This window comes from Neomonachus schauinslandi, chromosome 7, assembly GCF_002201575.2.
Source record: "Neomonachus schauinslandi chromosome 7, ASM220157v2, whole genome shotgun sequence".
Classification (NCBI taxonomy): domain Eukaryota; kingdom Metazoa; phylum Chordata; class Mammalia; order Carnivora; family Phocidae; genus Neomonachus; species Neomonachus schauinslandi.
Window position 1 is genome coordinate 26109930 of NC_058409.1, and position 16233 is coordinate 26126162.

The window sequence follows — 16233 nt, forward strand, 5'->3', positions numbered from 1 at the left end:
ATTTTTAAAACTCCTGTTATTTCTATATATATATATATATTTTTTTTTAAAGATTTTATTATTTTAGAGAGTGAGAGAGAACATGAGCACGGGGAGGGAGAGAGGGAGAAGCAGACTCCCCACTGAGCAGGGAGCCCGATGTGGAACTCGATCCCCTGAGATCATGACCTGAGCGGAAGGCAGACCCCCAGCCAACTGACCCACTCAGGCGTCCCTCTATATTATTTTCTTAATCCATTATTGTTTATTAGTGTCTCCATTTAATCTGTAAATAATATTTATTGTTTTGTTGTAGGTGGATTGGACAGATGGTAAGTTTAGATTTAATCCTGTTAAATGTCTTTAATGAGATCTTTCTTTTCTTCAGTTACGACCACCTCAACCTCCAGTGTACCTCTTTGTATTTGATGTATCTCACAATGCAGTTGAAACTGGATACTTGAATTCAGTTTGCCAGAGTTTGTTGGACAATCTGGATTTGTAAGTATCTTAATTCAGCTTAAATTTGAAACTAGCAGTGTTTGCAAAATGAATAGTTTCAAAATACAAAAAAATGCTATATATAATTATGTTCTAAATGTCCATTTAAACTCATTTGTTAATTTCAGGCCTCACTCTCTCTGAGAAACATAAATTTATCTAATCCTCCCATACACAAACACTTTTTTCCCCCCTTGAGTATTTTCACTCAAATCTCTGTCAGCATATCTTCTTACCTATAAATAATGGCAATTATTATTATTATTTTTAAAGATTTTATTTATTTGAGAGAGAAGGAGAATGAGAGAGAGAGAGAGCACAAGATGGGGGAGGGTTCAGAGGGAGAAGCACACTCCCCACTGAGCAGGGAGCCAGATGTGGGACTCGATCCTGGGACTCCAGGATCATGACCTGAGCCGAAGGCAGTTGCTTCACCAACTGAGTCACCCAGGTGCCCAATTGCAATTATTTTTAACCTTAAGATACAAGTATCACAGCAAACAAAATTAGCATTAAATCCATAATATGATTTAATACCTGGTTCAATTTTTGGTTTTGGTTGTGTCAGAAATGCCTTTATTGTAGGTTTGTTGAAATAAGAGTCCAGTGTATACATGTTACATTTAGTTGTCATATCTATTAAGTCTCTTAAAATATCTGTACTTTTTTTTTTTTTTTAAGATTTTTAAAAATTTATTTGTCAGAGAGAGAACACAAGCAGGGGGAGCGGCAGGCTGAGCAAGGAGTCCGATGCGAAACTCGATCCCAGAATCCTGGGATCGTGATCTGAGCCAAAGGCAGACGTTTAACTGACTGAGCCACCCACGCGTCCCAAAATATCTGTACTTTAAAATGGTTTCTTAGATACTTAGTGTAACCTATAAAACCTAGTATGACTTTTCACTGTAATGAAATACAGTGTTCTTGTGTGGTATGGAAGAATGTGAAGGACCAGGGGCGCCTGGGTGGCTCAGTTGGTTAAGCGACTGCCTTCGGCTCAGGTCATGATCCTGGAGTCCCGGGATCGAGTCCCACATCGGGCTCCCTGCTCAGCAGGGAGTCTGCTTCTCCCTCTGACCCTCCTCCCTCTCATGCTCTCTGTCTCTCATTCTCTCTCTCGCAAATAAATAAAATCTTAAAAAAAAAAAAAAAAAAAAAAAAAAAAGAATGTGAAGGACCAGATCTTATCAGAAATGGACTAAGTCCCTCACCTGGGCGAAAGGAGGCTCCTTGTTCTTGCCAGCATTTGTATTTTTAATGAGCAACAAGAATGAAAACTAGCTTGTCTAAGAAACTGAAGGTCCACATATTTAAGACAAATACTTTTGCTGCTCTTAAGATGAACAATGTAAGAAGAGATTTGGGTAAACTTTTTAAAAGATGTGCAATATATTAATTTATATTATATTTTAGGGGCTCATGGGTGGCTCAGTTGGTTAAGCGTCCAACTCCTGATCTCAGCTCAGGTGTTGATCTCAGGATCTTAAGTTCAAGCCCTATATTGGGCTCCATGCCCAACTTAAAAATATATAATGTGTGCGTATATATGTATATGTGTATGTGTATATACATACATATATATATTATATTTTAGAATTGCTAAATGGTAATTTTTTGAACTATTTTTGTTAAAATCATCTACAAAGTTCACTATAAGAACATGAAAAGGTTTGTATATACTCTCAAGTATTTTTTTATATACCATTTCCTATGTGATTTATGTAACTTTATATAGGTGTAGTGAGTTTTGGATTGCTGTATTATTGCAGGGTTTTGTTGATTGTTTGGGTTTATGCATAATGTTTTCACTTTGAGTCGAGTCTGTTTTCATGCTAATTAAACATTGGGTGGGGGTGCCTGGGTGGCTCAGTTGGTTGAGCGACTGCCTTCGGCTCAGGTCATGATCCTGGAGTCCTGGGATCGAGTCCCCCATCGGGCTCCCTGCTCAGCGGGGGGTCTGCTTCTCCCTCTGACCCTCCCCCCTCTCATGTGCTTGCTCTCTCTCAAATAAATAAATAAATAAAATCTTTAAAAAACAAACAAACAAAAAAAAACATTGGGTGGATTGAGCATTTATTTCGGGACAATTTCCATAACACAAAAGTAGTTCTTTGTATGTTAACTCTTCACAGATATTTTTATATATGTATGAATATGGAAAAACTTGATGCAATGCTCTTCTGAATTTGTTTGTAGGCTTCCTGGCAACACTAGGACAAAAATTGGCTTCATTACATTTGATAGTACAATCCACTTCTACAGTCTTCAAGAAGGTCTCGCTCAACCTCAGATGCTAATCGTTTCAGATATTGAAGGTATATAGTATATACTTAAAATTATTGAAACGCCTTAGGGGTTTTCAGTTTTATAAATATATCATGAATATTTGACATTATGTATGTATGTTTGGTGTGTATGATATGACTGTACTATATTGAGGAAAAAAACCTTGAGTATAAAATCATAAGCTTATTGGAATTGTAAGAGTCCTTTTGTCCAATCCCTCATTTTACAGAAGAGAAAACAGTAATAGAGGTAAAGTGAATTCTGAGGCAACAAAAACAAGTTAATGTTCAAACTCAGATTAAATGTAGGTTTCTTTTTCCCTTTCTTTTTTTTTTTTTTTTTTAAGATTACATTTTTTTATTTGACAGAGAGACCCAGTGAGAGAGGGAACACAAGCAGGCAAGCAGGGGGAGTGGGAGAGGGAGAAGCAGGCCTCCCGCCAAGCAGGGAGCCCGATGCGGGGCTCGATCCCAGGGCCCTGGGATCATGACCCGAGCCAAAGGCAGACGCCCAATGACTGAGCCACCCAGGCACCCCTCCCTTCTCATTCATTTATTCAAAAAGTACTTGAGGAGAGACATATAAGAGAAATGGAATAGAATAGAGGGCCCAGGAATAAACCCTCACATATATGCTGAACTGATTTTTTTCTTTTAAGATTTTATTTATTGGGTGCCTGGGTGACTCAGTTGGTTGAGCGACTGCCTTCGGCTCAGGTCATGATCCTGGAGTCCCAGGATTGAGTCCTGCATTGGGCTCCCCGCTGAGCAGAGAGCCCAACATGGGGCTTGATCCCAGGACCTCAGGATCATGACCCGAGTCAAAGGGTTGGTTCTTTAACCGACTGAGCCATCTAGGTGCCCTTGAATTTTTTTTTTTTATTGAGAGAGGAAGAGAGGGAGCATGCGGGCACAAGTCCGGGGGAGGGGGCAGAGGGAGAGAGAGAGAATCTCCCAAGCAGTCTCCACGCCCAGTGTGGGGCCCAACATGGGGCTCGAGCCCACGACCCTGAGATCATAACCTGAGCTGAAATCAAGAGTTGGGCGCTTAACCGACTGAGCCACCCACGAGTCCCTATGCTGAATTGATTTTTTACAAGGATACCAAGACTATTCAATGGGGAGAAGACAGTCTTTTTAACAAATGGTTCTGGGAAAAGTAAACATGCAAAAGAATGAAGTTGGACCCTCCTTACTGTAAAGCATATTAAAAAGGAGGGAGGGGCACCTTGCTGGCTCATTCAGTTGAGTGTCTGTCTTTGGCTCAGGTCATGATCCCAGGGTCCTGGAATCAAGCCCTACGTCAGGGAGCCTGCTTCTCCCTCTGCCTCCCCCCGCCCATGTTTGCTTGCTCTCTCTCTCTAATAAAAATTTTTTTTGAAAAATCTTTAAAAAAAAATAAAGAGGGGAGGCCTGTGGGGCTCAGGCCCCATACTGGGCATAGAGCTTACTTAAAAACAAACAAACTGAAAAATGGTTAAGGTGATAAATTTCCTGTATTATGTATACTTTACCACAGTTAAGAAAAATTAACTCAAAATGGATCATAGACTGGAATGTGAGATTAAAACTGTTAGAAGAAAGCAGCAGTAAATCTTTGTGATCTTGGATTAGGTTGTAATTTCTTAGATATAACACCGAAAGCACAAACAGCAAAATAAAAAATAGCTGCACCTGACTGGCTCAGTTGGTAGAGCATCTGACTCTTAATCTCAGGGTCATGAATTTGAGCCCCACACTGGGTGTAGAGATTACTTTTAAAAAAGTGGGGGGGGAATAGATAAATTTGACTTCTTTAAAATTAAAAAATAATTTTTAAAAATATTTATTTTAGAGACAGAGCACACAGTAGGGGGAGGGTCAGAGAACAGGAAGAGAATCTCAAGCTGACTCTCCACTGAGCACGGAGTCCGACGTGGGGCTCGATTTCACAACCCTGAGATCATGACATGAGCCTAAATCAAGAGTTGGCCGCTTAATCAACTGAGCCGCCCCAGGTGCCCCTCAAATTAAAAACTTTTGTGCTTCACCATCAAGAATGTAAAAAGACAACCCACAGAATGAGAGAAAATATTTGCAAATCATATATCTGATCATGAATTTATATCTAGGGGCATCGCACCTGGGTGGGTCAGTCAGTTGAGCTGCCTTTGGCTCAGGTCATGATCCCAGGGTCCTGGGATCAAGGCCTGCATTGGGCTCCTTGCTCAGTGGGGAGCCTGCTTCTCCCTCTCCCTCTGCCTATTGCTTTTCCTGGTTGTGCACACGCACTCTCTCTCTCTTTCTATTTTTCTCTCTTTGTCAAGTAAATAAATAAAATCCTTATTTATTTGAGAAAGAGACAGAAGAGAGAGAGAGCACAAGCAGGGTTAGGGGCAGAGGGAGAAGCAGACTCCCCACTGAGTGGGGAGCCCAGTGTGGGGCTCGATCCCCGGTCTCTGAGATCATAACCTGAGCCGAAAGCAGACACTTAACCAACTAAGTCACACAGGTGCCCCAGTAAATAAAAATCTTTTTAAAAAAGTGTAGGAGGGTGCCTGGGTGGCTCAGTTGGTTAAGCAACTGCCTTCGGCTCAGGTCATGATCCTGGAGTCCCGGGATCGAGTTCCTGCATCGGGTTCCCTGCTCAGCAGGGAGTCTGCTTCTCCCTCTGACCCTCCCCCTTCTCATGCTCTCTCTATCTCATTCTCTCTCTCAAATAAATAAATAAAATCTTTAAAAAAAAAAAGAGTAGGAATTTATATCTAGATTATATAAAGAACTTCTACAACTAAACAAGAAAAAGACAATTTAAAAAGTGGGTAAATGATTTGAATAGACGTGTCTCTATTCAGTTCACTGTATTCAATATTTTCTATAAACAGTTGGCTGATAAGCACTTGAAAATATGCTCTATATCAGAAGTTATCAGGGAAATACAAATGAAAACCACAATGAGACTAATAGAAAATCTCAGATTCAAAATTCAAATTGTTTTGGTGCTCTGAGCATGTCTATGAATGTCCATAGAAGCAGCATGAGTATTGGTTTTGGGGTTACAAATAAATTTTAGTGAGTAGGGGTGCCTGGGTGGCTCACTTGGTTAGGCGTCTGCCTTCAGCTCAGGTCATGATCCCAGGGTGCTGGCATTGAGTCCCACGTCAGGCTCCCTGCTCAAAGGGGAGCCTGCTTCTCCCTACCCCGCTCTCTCTGCTTGTGCTCTTTCTCTCTGTCTCTCTGTCAAATAAATAAATAAAATCTTTAAAAAAATTTTTTTTAGTGAGTAGGCAAATTTACAAATATAGAATCCACAAATAGGATTCACTATACACCTTTAAAGGGCAGTAGTTGAGGAGAGTCCCCTTTTGTCTTGGTTGTTTTAAATCTCACAACAAACCAGCCAGGTTATTCATTCATTCCCTAACCTATTCACCCAGATACTTATTTTGCATGAAATAAAATCACTGAACAGGTGATTCTGAAGATGGGCCAAATTGTGAATTCACTGATAAGGTCCAGCCTCTCAGTTTTATACATAAGCTGATAGATGGAGTGTCCCTTGCTGGATGTCACATAGCGGAGGTTAAAAAAAAGACAGTAACAAGTAAAGTATTTGCAAGGAAGTCGAGAAATTGGAACCCTCATATGCTGCCTCTCCCCCTGCTTGTGCTTTCTCTCTCTGTATCTCTGTGTCTCGAATGAATAAATAAGATCTTTAAAAAAAAAAAAAGAATTCCTCTACCCTAGTTAGAGAACAGAAGTCTGCTGTGCCCATCTTGAGGATGATCCTAAGCAGAAAATATAGTCAGCCTTTAAAAAAAAAAAAAAAAGGGGGGGCGCCTGGGTGGCTCAGTTGGTTAAGCGACTGCCTTCGGCTCAGGTCATGATCCTGGAGTCCCTGGATCGAGTCCCGCATCGGGCTCCATGCTCGGCAGGGAGTCTGCTTCTCCCTCTGACCCTCCCCCCTCTCATGTGCTCTCTCTCTCATTCTCCCTCTCAAATAAATAAATAAAATCTTTAAAAAAAAAAGGGGGGGGGCACCTGGGTGGCTCAGTTGGTTGTCTGCCTTTGGCTCAGGTCATGATCCCAGGGTCCTGGGATCGAGCCCCACGCCGGCTCCTGGCTCAGCGGGGATCCTGCTTCTCCCTCTGCCTCTCCCCCTGCTCGTGCTCTCTCTCTCTGTATCTCTGTGTCTCGGATGAATGAATAAAATCTTAAAGAAAAAAAAAAAAGAATCCCTCCACCCTAGTTAGAGAATAGAAGTCTACTGTGCCCATCTCGAGGATGATCCTAAGCAGAAAATATAGTCAGCCTTTAAAAAAAAAAAAAAAGCTAGTTGGAATGGAAAATGTTGCAGCCACTATGGAAAACAGTCTGCCACTTGCTCCAAAAGTTAAACATAGAGTTAAACCATATGACCCAGCAATTCTACTCAATATGTATATACTCAAGAAAAGTAAGAAAATATGCACATGGATGTTCATAGCAACACAGCCAAAAAGTGGAAACAACCCTAATGCCTATTATTTGATGAATGGATACACAAAAAGTATATCCATACAATGAAATATTATTTGTCAACAAAAAAGAATAAAATACTGATAGGTGCTGCAACACGAGTGAACCTTGAAAACATTATGCAGAGTATCAGAAGCCAGTGACAAAGTACTTCATACTGTGACTATTTTTATTTTAAGAGTTTATTTATTTTAGAGAGAGAGAAAGTGTGTGTGTGCATACATGCGGTGTGGGGGATGGGGCGTTGGGGGGAGGAGCAGAGGGAGAGAGAATTCCAAGCAGACTCCCCACTGAGTGTGGAGTATGACGTAGGGCTTGATCTCACAACCCTGAGATCATGATCCTGGGACCATATTCTGAGCCAAAATCAAGAGTCGGTTAGGCATTGGACTGTTGGTTTCTCCTAGGATCATGTTGGGCATAGAGTCTCCCCTCACCCCTATCATTAGCTTGCTCTCTCTCAAATAAATAAAATATTTTTAAAAATATGAAATGTCCAGGATAAGGCAAATCCAGAGACAGACTGGTGGCTTCCTAGAGCTCTGGGAGTTGGCAGGGACATGAAGAATGACTGTTAATTAATGTGGGGTTTCATTTTGCCATGACATAATACAGTGAGAGGCCTGAGCCACCCGGGCGCCCTATTAAACATTTTTTAAGGGGCACCTGAGTGGCTTAGTCAGTTGAACGTCTGTCTGCCTTCAGCTCAGGTCATGATCCCGGGGTCCTGGGATCGAGCCCCGCATCGGGCTCCCTGATCAGTGGGGAGTCTGTTTCTCCCTCTCCCTCTGCCCCTCTCACTCATGCTTTCTCTCTCAAATAAATAAATAAAATCTTAAAAAAAATGTTTTTTAAATTTAATTTTTAAAAGATTTATTTGTTTGAGAGAGAGTTAGAGAGCACATGAGGAGGAGGGGCAGAGGGAGAGAGAGTCTTAGGCAGCCTCCATGCTAAGTGTGGAGCCCAACATGGGGCTTGAGATCACGACCTGAGCGGAAACCAAGAATCAGACGCCTAACCAACTGTGCCACCCGGGAGCCCCAAAACGTTTTTTAATTTTAAAGAAAAAAGAGAAAATCTAGTCAACTGTAGAATTTTTTTAAAAGCTATTATTTATTTGAGAGAGAGAGAGGTGGGGAGGAGGAAAGGGAGAGGGGAGAGAGAGAGAGAAGCATACTTCTGCTGAGCAGGAAGCCTGATATGGGGCTCAGTTCCAGGACCTCTGCAGAGATCATGACCGGAGCTGAAGGTAGACGCTTGACCAACTGAGCCACCCAGGTGCCCCGATTAAAGAATTTTTATGTGACAGCTAAAGTAAACATTTAATGTTACAAATAAGTTTTGGGTTTTTTTGTTTTTTAAGATTTTACTTATTTATTTGACATAGAGAAAGAGTACAAGCAGGGGAAGCAGCAGGTAGAGGGAGCAGGGAGCTGGATGCAGGGCTCGATCCCAGGACCCTGGGATCATGACCAGAGCTGTAGGCAGTCACTTAACTGACTGAGCCACCCAGGTGCCCCTTTTTGGTATAATTTTTTACAAATATTATAATAAGCCTTTAAAAAAAAAAAAAAAAAAACAGTACCATAATGTAGAAAGTAAGACTTCTTGTAATCCTTCACCACCACCCACAATTTGCTTCCTTTTAAAGGAAGAGAATTTAATTCCTAAGTAAGAATAAATTTGAATCCTGAGGAACTCATCTGAAGTGGTCAGTTAGCATACCTTCTGATTTACTTGATTTTGTAGTCCCATAAATATAGGCTCTAGTGGGGACCTTCTTTATGAGACAGTATGTGCATTTTGAATGACAGAGCTATTGTTGGGCTATATTACTTCTTTGTAAAGACATAGCAGTCTTGTGTGTCATCTTAGTCAACATTTTTTTTTTTTAATGCCAAGACCACTGGTTTCGAGGGCTAAGCAAGAATGTAAAGTAAGTAGGATTCTAAACTGTTGTCTTAAACTTAAGAAGCAGAGCACTTGTGCAAAGCTGTACTGAGTGTTTACAGATCAATATTTTCTAATTAGGAGGCTGTTTACCTTTTACATGGTAATAGATAAGTTGCAATAAATACCTAAATCAATGCTTCTTTGGTGGCTTTTGAACATACGTAGACAGTACTATATATAATAGAGGAGGTCGCTTTTCTTTAAATTATGGTGGTGGTTAATTTTTTTTTTAAGATTTTATTTATTTGTCAGAGAGAGAGAGAGCACAAGCCAGGGGAGAGGCAGGCAGAGGGAGAAGCAGGCTCCCTGCTGAGCAAGGAGCCTGATGCTGGACTTGATCCCAGGATTCTGGGATTGTGACCTGAGCCGAAGGCAGACGCTTAACTGACTGAGCCACCCAGGCATCCCTGGGGGTGGTTAATTATATCAGTGTTAAGTGTTTAGAACATCTTTAACAATTAATTTTGTTTAAAAGAAATACTTATTTATTTTTTCAGATGTTTTTATACCTATGCCAGAGAACTTATTAGTAAATTTAAATGAAAGTAAAGAGGTAAGTTACATTTTCTTATCTGACACATTTTTTTGAAATATTGAAGGAATGTATTTTCAAAATGAACTTTAAGTAAAGTTTTGTTTCTTTCTGAGGCATTTCTAAGATGTGTAACATTTTATATTTGCTGTTAGTTAAAATTCATCAGATGAATAGATCTTGAGTTTACCCTTGAACTGATGGCTTTTAAGTCTAATGTAGCAAGATACTTGTAATAGGGTAGAAGATAAGCCTATTTCATAAAGGAAAACCTGAAGGAAACCTGCCTTGCCACCATTTGGGAAATTGGGAGGGTTGCTCAGATAAGCTTCTGGTCACTACTTAGAAGCACTTTAGCTAGGCTGCTTTCAGTGCCCTTTGCTTTTCTGATTCACAGAGTGTCATTGGGGTCAGTTCAGAAGAAACTTATTACCTGCCTGGAAATTGCCATGACATAATACAGTGAGAGGTGAACAGAATGTGTCTGAAGGGGGGATGTTGTCTACCCTGTACATGCATATATGCCGTAGGGGTAACATTTTAACTAGCAAGTCTATGGTCTCAGCTGTTGGCAACAGTGACTTCACCATAGTGTGAAGTACTTTTTTTCCCTTTAACTCTCTTTATTTGTACAACCTAACCTGAATAGGTAGTTGTTTTTCATTTTGTTTTTCTTTTGTAGTAGTATTACTAGTTGGAAAATTTACTGGCTATCTTAGACTTTTCAATAGGGAAGAGTTAAATCACTTTGGAACTGAAAAGAATAAAGTGTGTAGAGGTGATTGAGAAGGCCATGTTTGATGGCATTATAAAAGAAATCAAATCTGAACTGTGATGGTTCTTTTGGATACATTTTGGACTTATAGTCTTGCTGGACTACTGCATGTGCAAGAACTGTAAGGCCCCAATTTTGATTTGTCTTGCTTGCCAGTTTATAATGTTGACTTAAAATGGCTTTCTTGTCATTTGACCAACTTCATTGTTTACTGTGTGTAGATTCTCTGACCATCATCATGACTCAGTGTCTTGTCTACTGTATTAGTTACTGACTTTTTGTGGAAGAAGTTTTTAATTGTTAACATCTTTGAGTTTTCTTGCTTTATTTTATAAGCTCGTTCAAGATTTACTGAAAACATTGCCACAAATGTTCACCAAGACCCTGGAAACCCAGAGTGCCTTGGGTCCTGCACTTCAGGCTGCCTTTAAGCTGATGTCCCCAACTGGTGGTCGAATGTCCGTCTTTCAAACACAACTTCCTACTCTTGGAGTGGGAGCCCTGAGGCCACGAGAGGAGCCCAACCAAAGGTCATCTGCTAAGGTTAGAAAGTCATCAAATGTATGTTTCCATATATGCTGGTGCTCTGCTCTGTCCCTTTGACCACAAAATCTGTTTTTCATTTATTTTTCAGTTCTGGAGAGGAGGGAGTATAAGGAAATAGACAAAGCATTTCTCTTTTATGCCGAAATTTCTGTTTTGTTACACTTACCACCTGATTCACTCTTACCTTATTTTTGGATCTTCAGCAGGCTGCTAGCAGTGCAGCCTGCCTTTGATGAGAAAGTCTTGCAGTTTAAAGAATATGCCTTTTAGGAACAAAGTAGAATGTGGATGACCACTAAAAAGTAGTCTGCGGTATTGAGTGTCATGGATTGCTTTTGAGCACTTTGTGTATATAAACTTGGTTTGAGATGTGTATTTTTCAAGAGATGATGAGAGTTGCTGTATACTGTAACGATGATGGTGTCAGTCCTGGGGTCAGTCTGTCTAAATTCTGCTTTTTGTTTTGTTTTATTTTTTTTTTTTTTAAGATTTTATTTATTTGTCAGAGAGAGCGAGCACAAGCAGGGGATGCGGCAGGCAGAAGGAGAAACAGGCTCCCTGCTGATCAGGGAGCCCGATGTGGGGCTCGATCCCAGGACCTTGGGATCATGACCTTAGCCAAAGGCAGATGCTTAACGACTGAGCCACCCACGCATCCCTCTCCTGCTTTTTAGGTGTACAAGCTTAAAGAGTTAGTTAATTTCTTTGCCCTTATGTTTATTTATAAAGTGAAAATAATTATAGTACCTGCTTCTTATCATAGTTCAAAGGACCACATAGATAGTACACATGAATTGTTTAAAACAGTTTCCAGCATTCTAAGCATTTAATAGATTATTGAAATTAGCATAATAGATGTATTTCTTTTTAAAAGTAGAAAATAGAAAATTCTTAAGCAGTATGTTTTTTACCGAGAAAACGAAGAACCAAAAAGAAAGGATTTTTAGAGTGCCCAAGGATAATTGTTAACATCTTGGTATATATAGATAGGTTTTAAAATTTTATGATAATTTAATAAATAAAAATTTGTTTCTTCATGTAATTTATTATTAATAGGAAATTCACTTGACACCATCCACTGACTTTTACAAGAAATTAGCCTTGGATTGTTCTGGTCAGCAGGTAGCCGTGGACTTATTCCTTCTCAGTGGACAGTATTCTGACTTGGCTTCTCTGGGTGAGTTCTTACTCATGGTTATTTTTCTCAAGTGAATGTGAAAATGGTATTTATATGATGATATTCTAAATAGAGGACAAAATGAAGGAATTTTTATTCCTTTGGGAGAATTAATGAGTCTATTATAAATCTTTTGGTCTTCTAAACGCTTATTTGTATATTTCTAAATATTTATAATAGAGACATTTTTATACTACTATTTAAAGGGATGAGATACTCTTTTTTGATAATACTTTGGGAGGCTAAGGCAAGATTGATTCAAACACCAGTAGTTTTTTTCATGCAGTAATAGTTATACAGAATTTTTAAAAAGTGTGTGTTTTCTTCCAGGTTGTATTTCTCGGTATTCAGCAGGTAGTGTGTATTACTATCCTTCTTACCACCATCAGCAGAATCCAGTACAAGTACAGAAATTACAGAAGGAACTACAGAGATACCTCACTCGAAAGATTGGCTTTGAGGCAGTCATGAGGATTCGGTGCACGAAAGGTGGGGGGCACTTTTCTTTTCACACTTACATAGATGTGTTGCTTTTGATACCAGTAAATATACATTTTCAGCTAGTCTTACTTCATAAGGTTCGCTCTTCTAAGATTTTACTTACACTGATGGAATATGAAATTAAGAATAGGGAAGAAGAGGTATCTTGCTGGCTCAGTTGCTGGAGCATGCAACTCTTGATCTCAGGGTCTGGAGTTCATGTCCCACGTTGGGTGTGGAGCCTACTTAAAAAAAAAAAAAGAATAGAGAAGAAACATTGTAAAAGAAAATAGGGACTATTTTGAATGTATTGAAAGCCACTGCATAGTACACTGTATGTGTGATTTTTATGGTATTTGAATTATCTCTCATTTAAAAAAAAAGTATCTCCCTCCACCCCCACATCCAAATAAGCATGGATTTTTATTCCATTTATTGACAGTAGTAACGAAAGGTCTTTTTTTTAAACAGTTATTTTTTTATTGTGGTAAAATATAAACATAAAATTTACCACTTTAACCATTTTTAAGTATACAGTTGAATAGCATTAAGTATATTCTCATTGTTGTACAACTATCCCCACCATTCATTTCTAGAAGTAGCAGGTCTTTTAATTTGTGCTCTTCTCAGTCTGCCCTGCTACTAACAGCTTGCCTCAGTGTTGCTTTGAAAATAGTCTGACAGTTCCAGAATGCTTTAATCCAATTTGTTTTGCAGGATAAATGCCTGTAGCTGCTAAATGATACTTTCTTAGGAAAATGGGAAATAATTCTTGATATTTTATGCCTTCACATTATCAACCTGGTTGTAATCTTTTATTCAGATTTTATTTTATTTTTATTTTTATTTTTATTTTTTTTAAGATTTTTTATTTATTTATTTGAGAGAGAGAGAAGAGAGACAGAGAGCATGAGAGGGAGGAAGGTCAGAGGGAGAAGCAGACTCCCTGCCGAGCAGGGAGCCCAGTGCGGGACTCGATCCCGGGACTCCAGGATCATGACCCCATGACCCCATATCAGGCTCCCTGCTAAGCTTCTCCCTCTGACTGCTGTTCCCCTTGTTTGTGCTCTCTCTCTCTCTCTCTCTGACAAATAAGTAAAATCTTTAAAAATAAATTAATTAAATAATGTTCTTTAAGAGGTGTGAAGCAATCATTTTTTGAAGTGGAAAGATTATATGAAATAGCCAAAAAAACGATATCAAACGATAAGGAATCACGGACCTGTCCACTAGATAGATGTTGAAATCTTTTGGGCAAACCATGTGCCAAATGAAGTTCTCTATTATCTGTCACTGTAATAAAAAGAAAAAATGGTTGAGTAAAACAACTGACAACGCCTTTGTAATATCTTATGTAAGGTATCAAACACTTCTATAACATTGCCACATCTCCAAACAACTCAGGTAGTAGTGTCACTCATAACCAAGTAGTTACCACAGTAGCTTTCTGCTTCTGTTTCTTTTTGTGCTCTGATTGGCTGGCTGTAGATTGGAGGTTCTTACTACCCCCTCTTTGGGTTCAAGTAATTTGCCAGAGCAGCTTACAGAACTCAGAGAATCATTTTACTTTCTAGATTACTGGCTTATTATAAAAGGATATAACTCAGGAATAGTCAGATGGAAGAGATGTATAGAGCAAGGTATAGAGAAAGGGAAAGGGCATGGAGCTTCTGCAGCTTCCATGTTCTCTCTGAGCGCTCCACTCTCCCCAAATCTCCATGTGTTCACCAATCTGGAAGCTTTCCAAAGTACCCCATCCTACTGGGTTTTTATGAAGGCTTCTTTATATAGTCATGGCTGATTTAGTTATCGGCCATTGATGATGGGCTCAACCTCCAGTTCCTCTCCCCTCCCCGAGGATGTTGGTGGGGACAGGTTGGACTGTAATTTCCAACCTTTTTTTTTTTTTTTTTTAAGATTTTATTTATTTATTTGACAGAGAGAGACACACAGCGAGAGAGGGAACACAAGCAGGGGGATTGGGAGAGGGAGAAGCAGGCTTCCCACCGAGCAGGGAGCCCGATGTGGGGCAATTTCCAACCTTCTAATTACATGGTTCGGTCCTCTGGTAATCAGCCCCCATCCTTTGGTTACACAGGTGCTTACCAAAAGTCACTCCATCAACAGTAGAAGACACCTTTGTGAATTTCATTACTTAGATCATCCTAAGAGTTTAGGAGTTCTGTGCTAGAAATGAGTGAAGATCAAGTACATATTTCTTACTATAAATCACAATGTCACATCTAAACTTTTTTTTTTAAGTAGTCTACACACCCAGCATGGGGCCCAGTGAGGGGCTTGAACTCAGAACTCTCAGATCAAGAGCTGAGATTAAGAGTCGGATACTTGGGCGCCTCGTTAAGCGTCTGCCTTCGGCTCGGGTCATGATCCTAGGGTTCTGGGATCGAGCTCCGCATCGGGCTTCCCGCTCCATGGGAAGCCTGCTTCTCGCTCTCCCACTCCTCCTGCTTGTGTTCTTTCTCTTGCTGTGTCTCTCTCTCTCAAATAAATAAGATCTTTAAAAAAAAAAAGAGTCAGATAATTAACCGACTGAGCCACCCAGGTGCCCCTCACATCTAAACTTTTTTTTTTTAAGATTTTATTTGAGAGAGAGCAAGAGCGAGAGGGAGAACACGCACAGAGGGAGAGGGAGAAGCAGACTTCCCGCTGAACAGGGAACCCGACATGGGGCTTGATCTCAGGACTCTGAGATCATCACCTCACCTAAAGGCAGACCCTTAACCAACTGAGCCAACCAGGCGCCCCACATCTAAACTTGTAAATTTACTCTCTGTCAGTCTGATAAGTGACAAGGATAAAATGTAAATGTGTGTATATTGGTGTATGTAAATCATTTTGATAATTTTTCTCTTCTAGGTCTTTCCATTCATACTTTCCATGGGAACTTCTTTGTTAGGTCAACAGACTTACTGTCTTTGCCTAATGTAAACCCAGATGCTGGGTATGCAGTACAGATGTCTGTGGAGGAGAGTCTTACGGACGCTCAGTTGGTTTCCTTTCAGTCTGCACTCTTGTATACATCCAGCAAAGGTAAGTTGGGTTTGTTTGTTTGTTTTTATTGTGGTGAAGACACATACATGAGATTACACTTTTAACAGATTTTTAAGTTTACAATCCAGTACTGGTAACTATAAATACAGTGTGTTGTGGCAAAGGTAAGTTTTTTGATTTGGTCATGTATTCTTTGTCTTATAATGAATGCCCTCTCTTGTGGAGATAACTCATTTCTATTACACCAAAAGAGTATTTCTCATCTTAAGAGCTTTGTTGCTATTCCTGGTAAAGCCAAGATGTGTTGTATTTATTTTTCTTAGCCATTGTTTTTAACAGATATTTACTGAGAGTCTACTTAGTATCAGGCTGACTGTTTAGAAAAATCTTAGTATTGTCAGATTGCTTCTCAGAAAGATTTCACCAGTTCATGGTCCCATCAAGTGCCCTTTCCATTTCAGCCTCTGATTGTGTGTGTGTGTGTGTGTGTGTGTGT

At 39.8% G+C, this 16233-nt stretch overlaps 1 protein-coding gene across 1 annotated transcript in view; it reads left to right on the forward strand.

The window, feature by feature from the left end:
• The window catches only part of SEC24A (SEC24 homolog A, COPII coat complex component), a 67218-nt gene that overhangs the window by 38284 nt on the left and 12701 nt on the right, over nucleotides 1-16233 (forward strand). Inside the window, exons 10-17 of the mRNA XM_044916759.1 lie at nucleotides 368-480; nucleotides 2677-2795; nucleotides 9713-9768; nucleotides 10859-11065; nucleotides 12125-12245; nucleotides 12576-12734; nucleotides 15603-15809; nucleotides 15854-15901. Of these exons, the coding sequence (XP_044772694.1) occupies nucleotides 368-480; nucleotides 2677-2795; nucleotides 9713-9768; nucleotides 10859-11065; nucleotides 12125-12245; nucleotides 12576-12734; nucleotides 15603-15809; nucleotides 15854-15901 (1030 nt within the window). The remainder of the gene's footprint in view (nucleotides 1-367; nucleotides 481-2676; nucleotides 2796-9712; nucleotides 9769-10858; nucleotides 11066-12124; nucleotides 12246-12575; nucleotides 12735-15602; nucleotides 15810-15853; nucleotides 15902-16233) is intronic.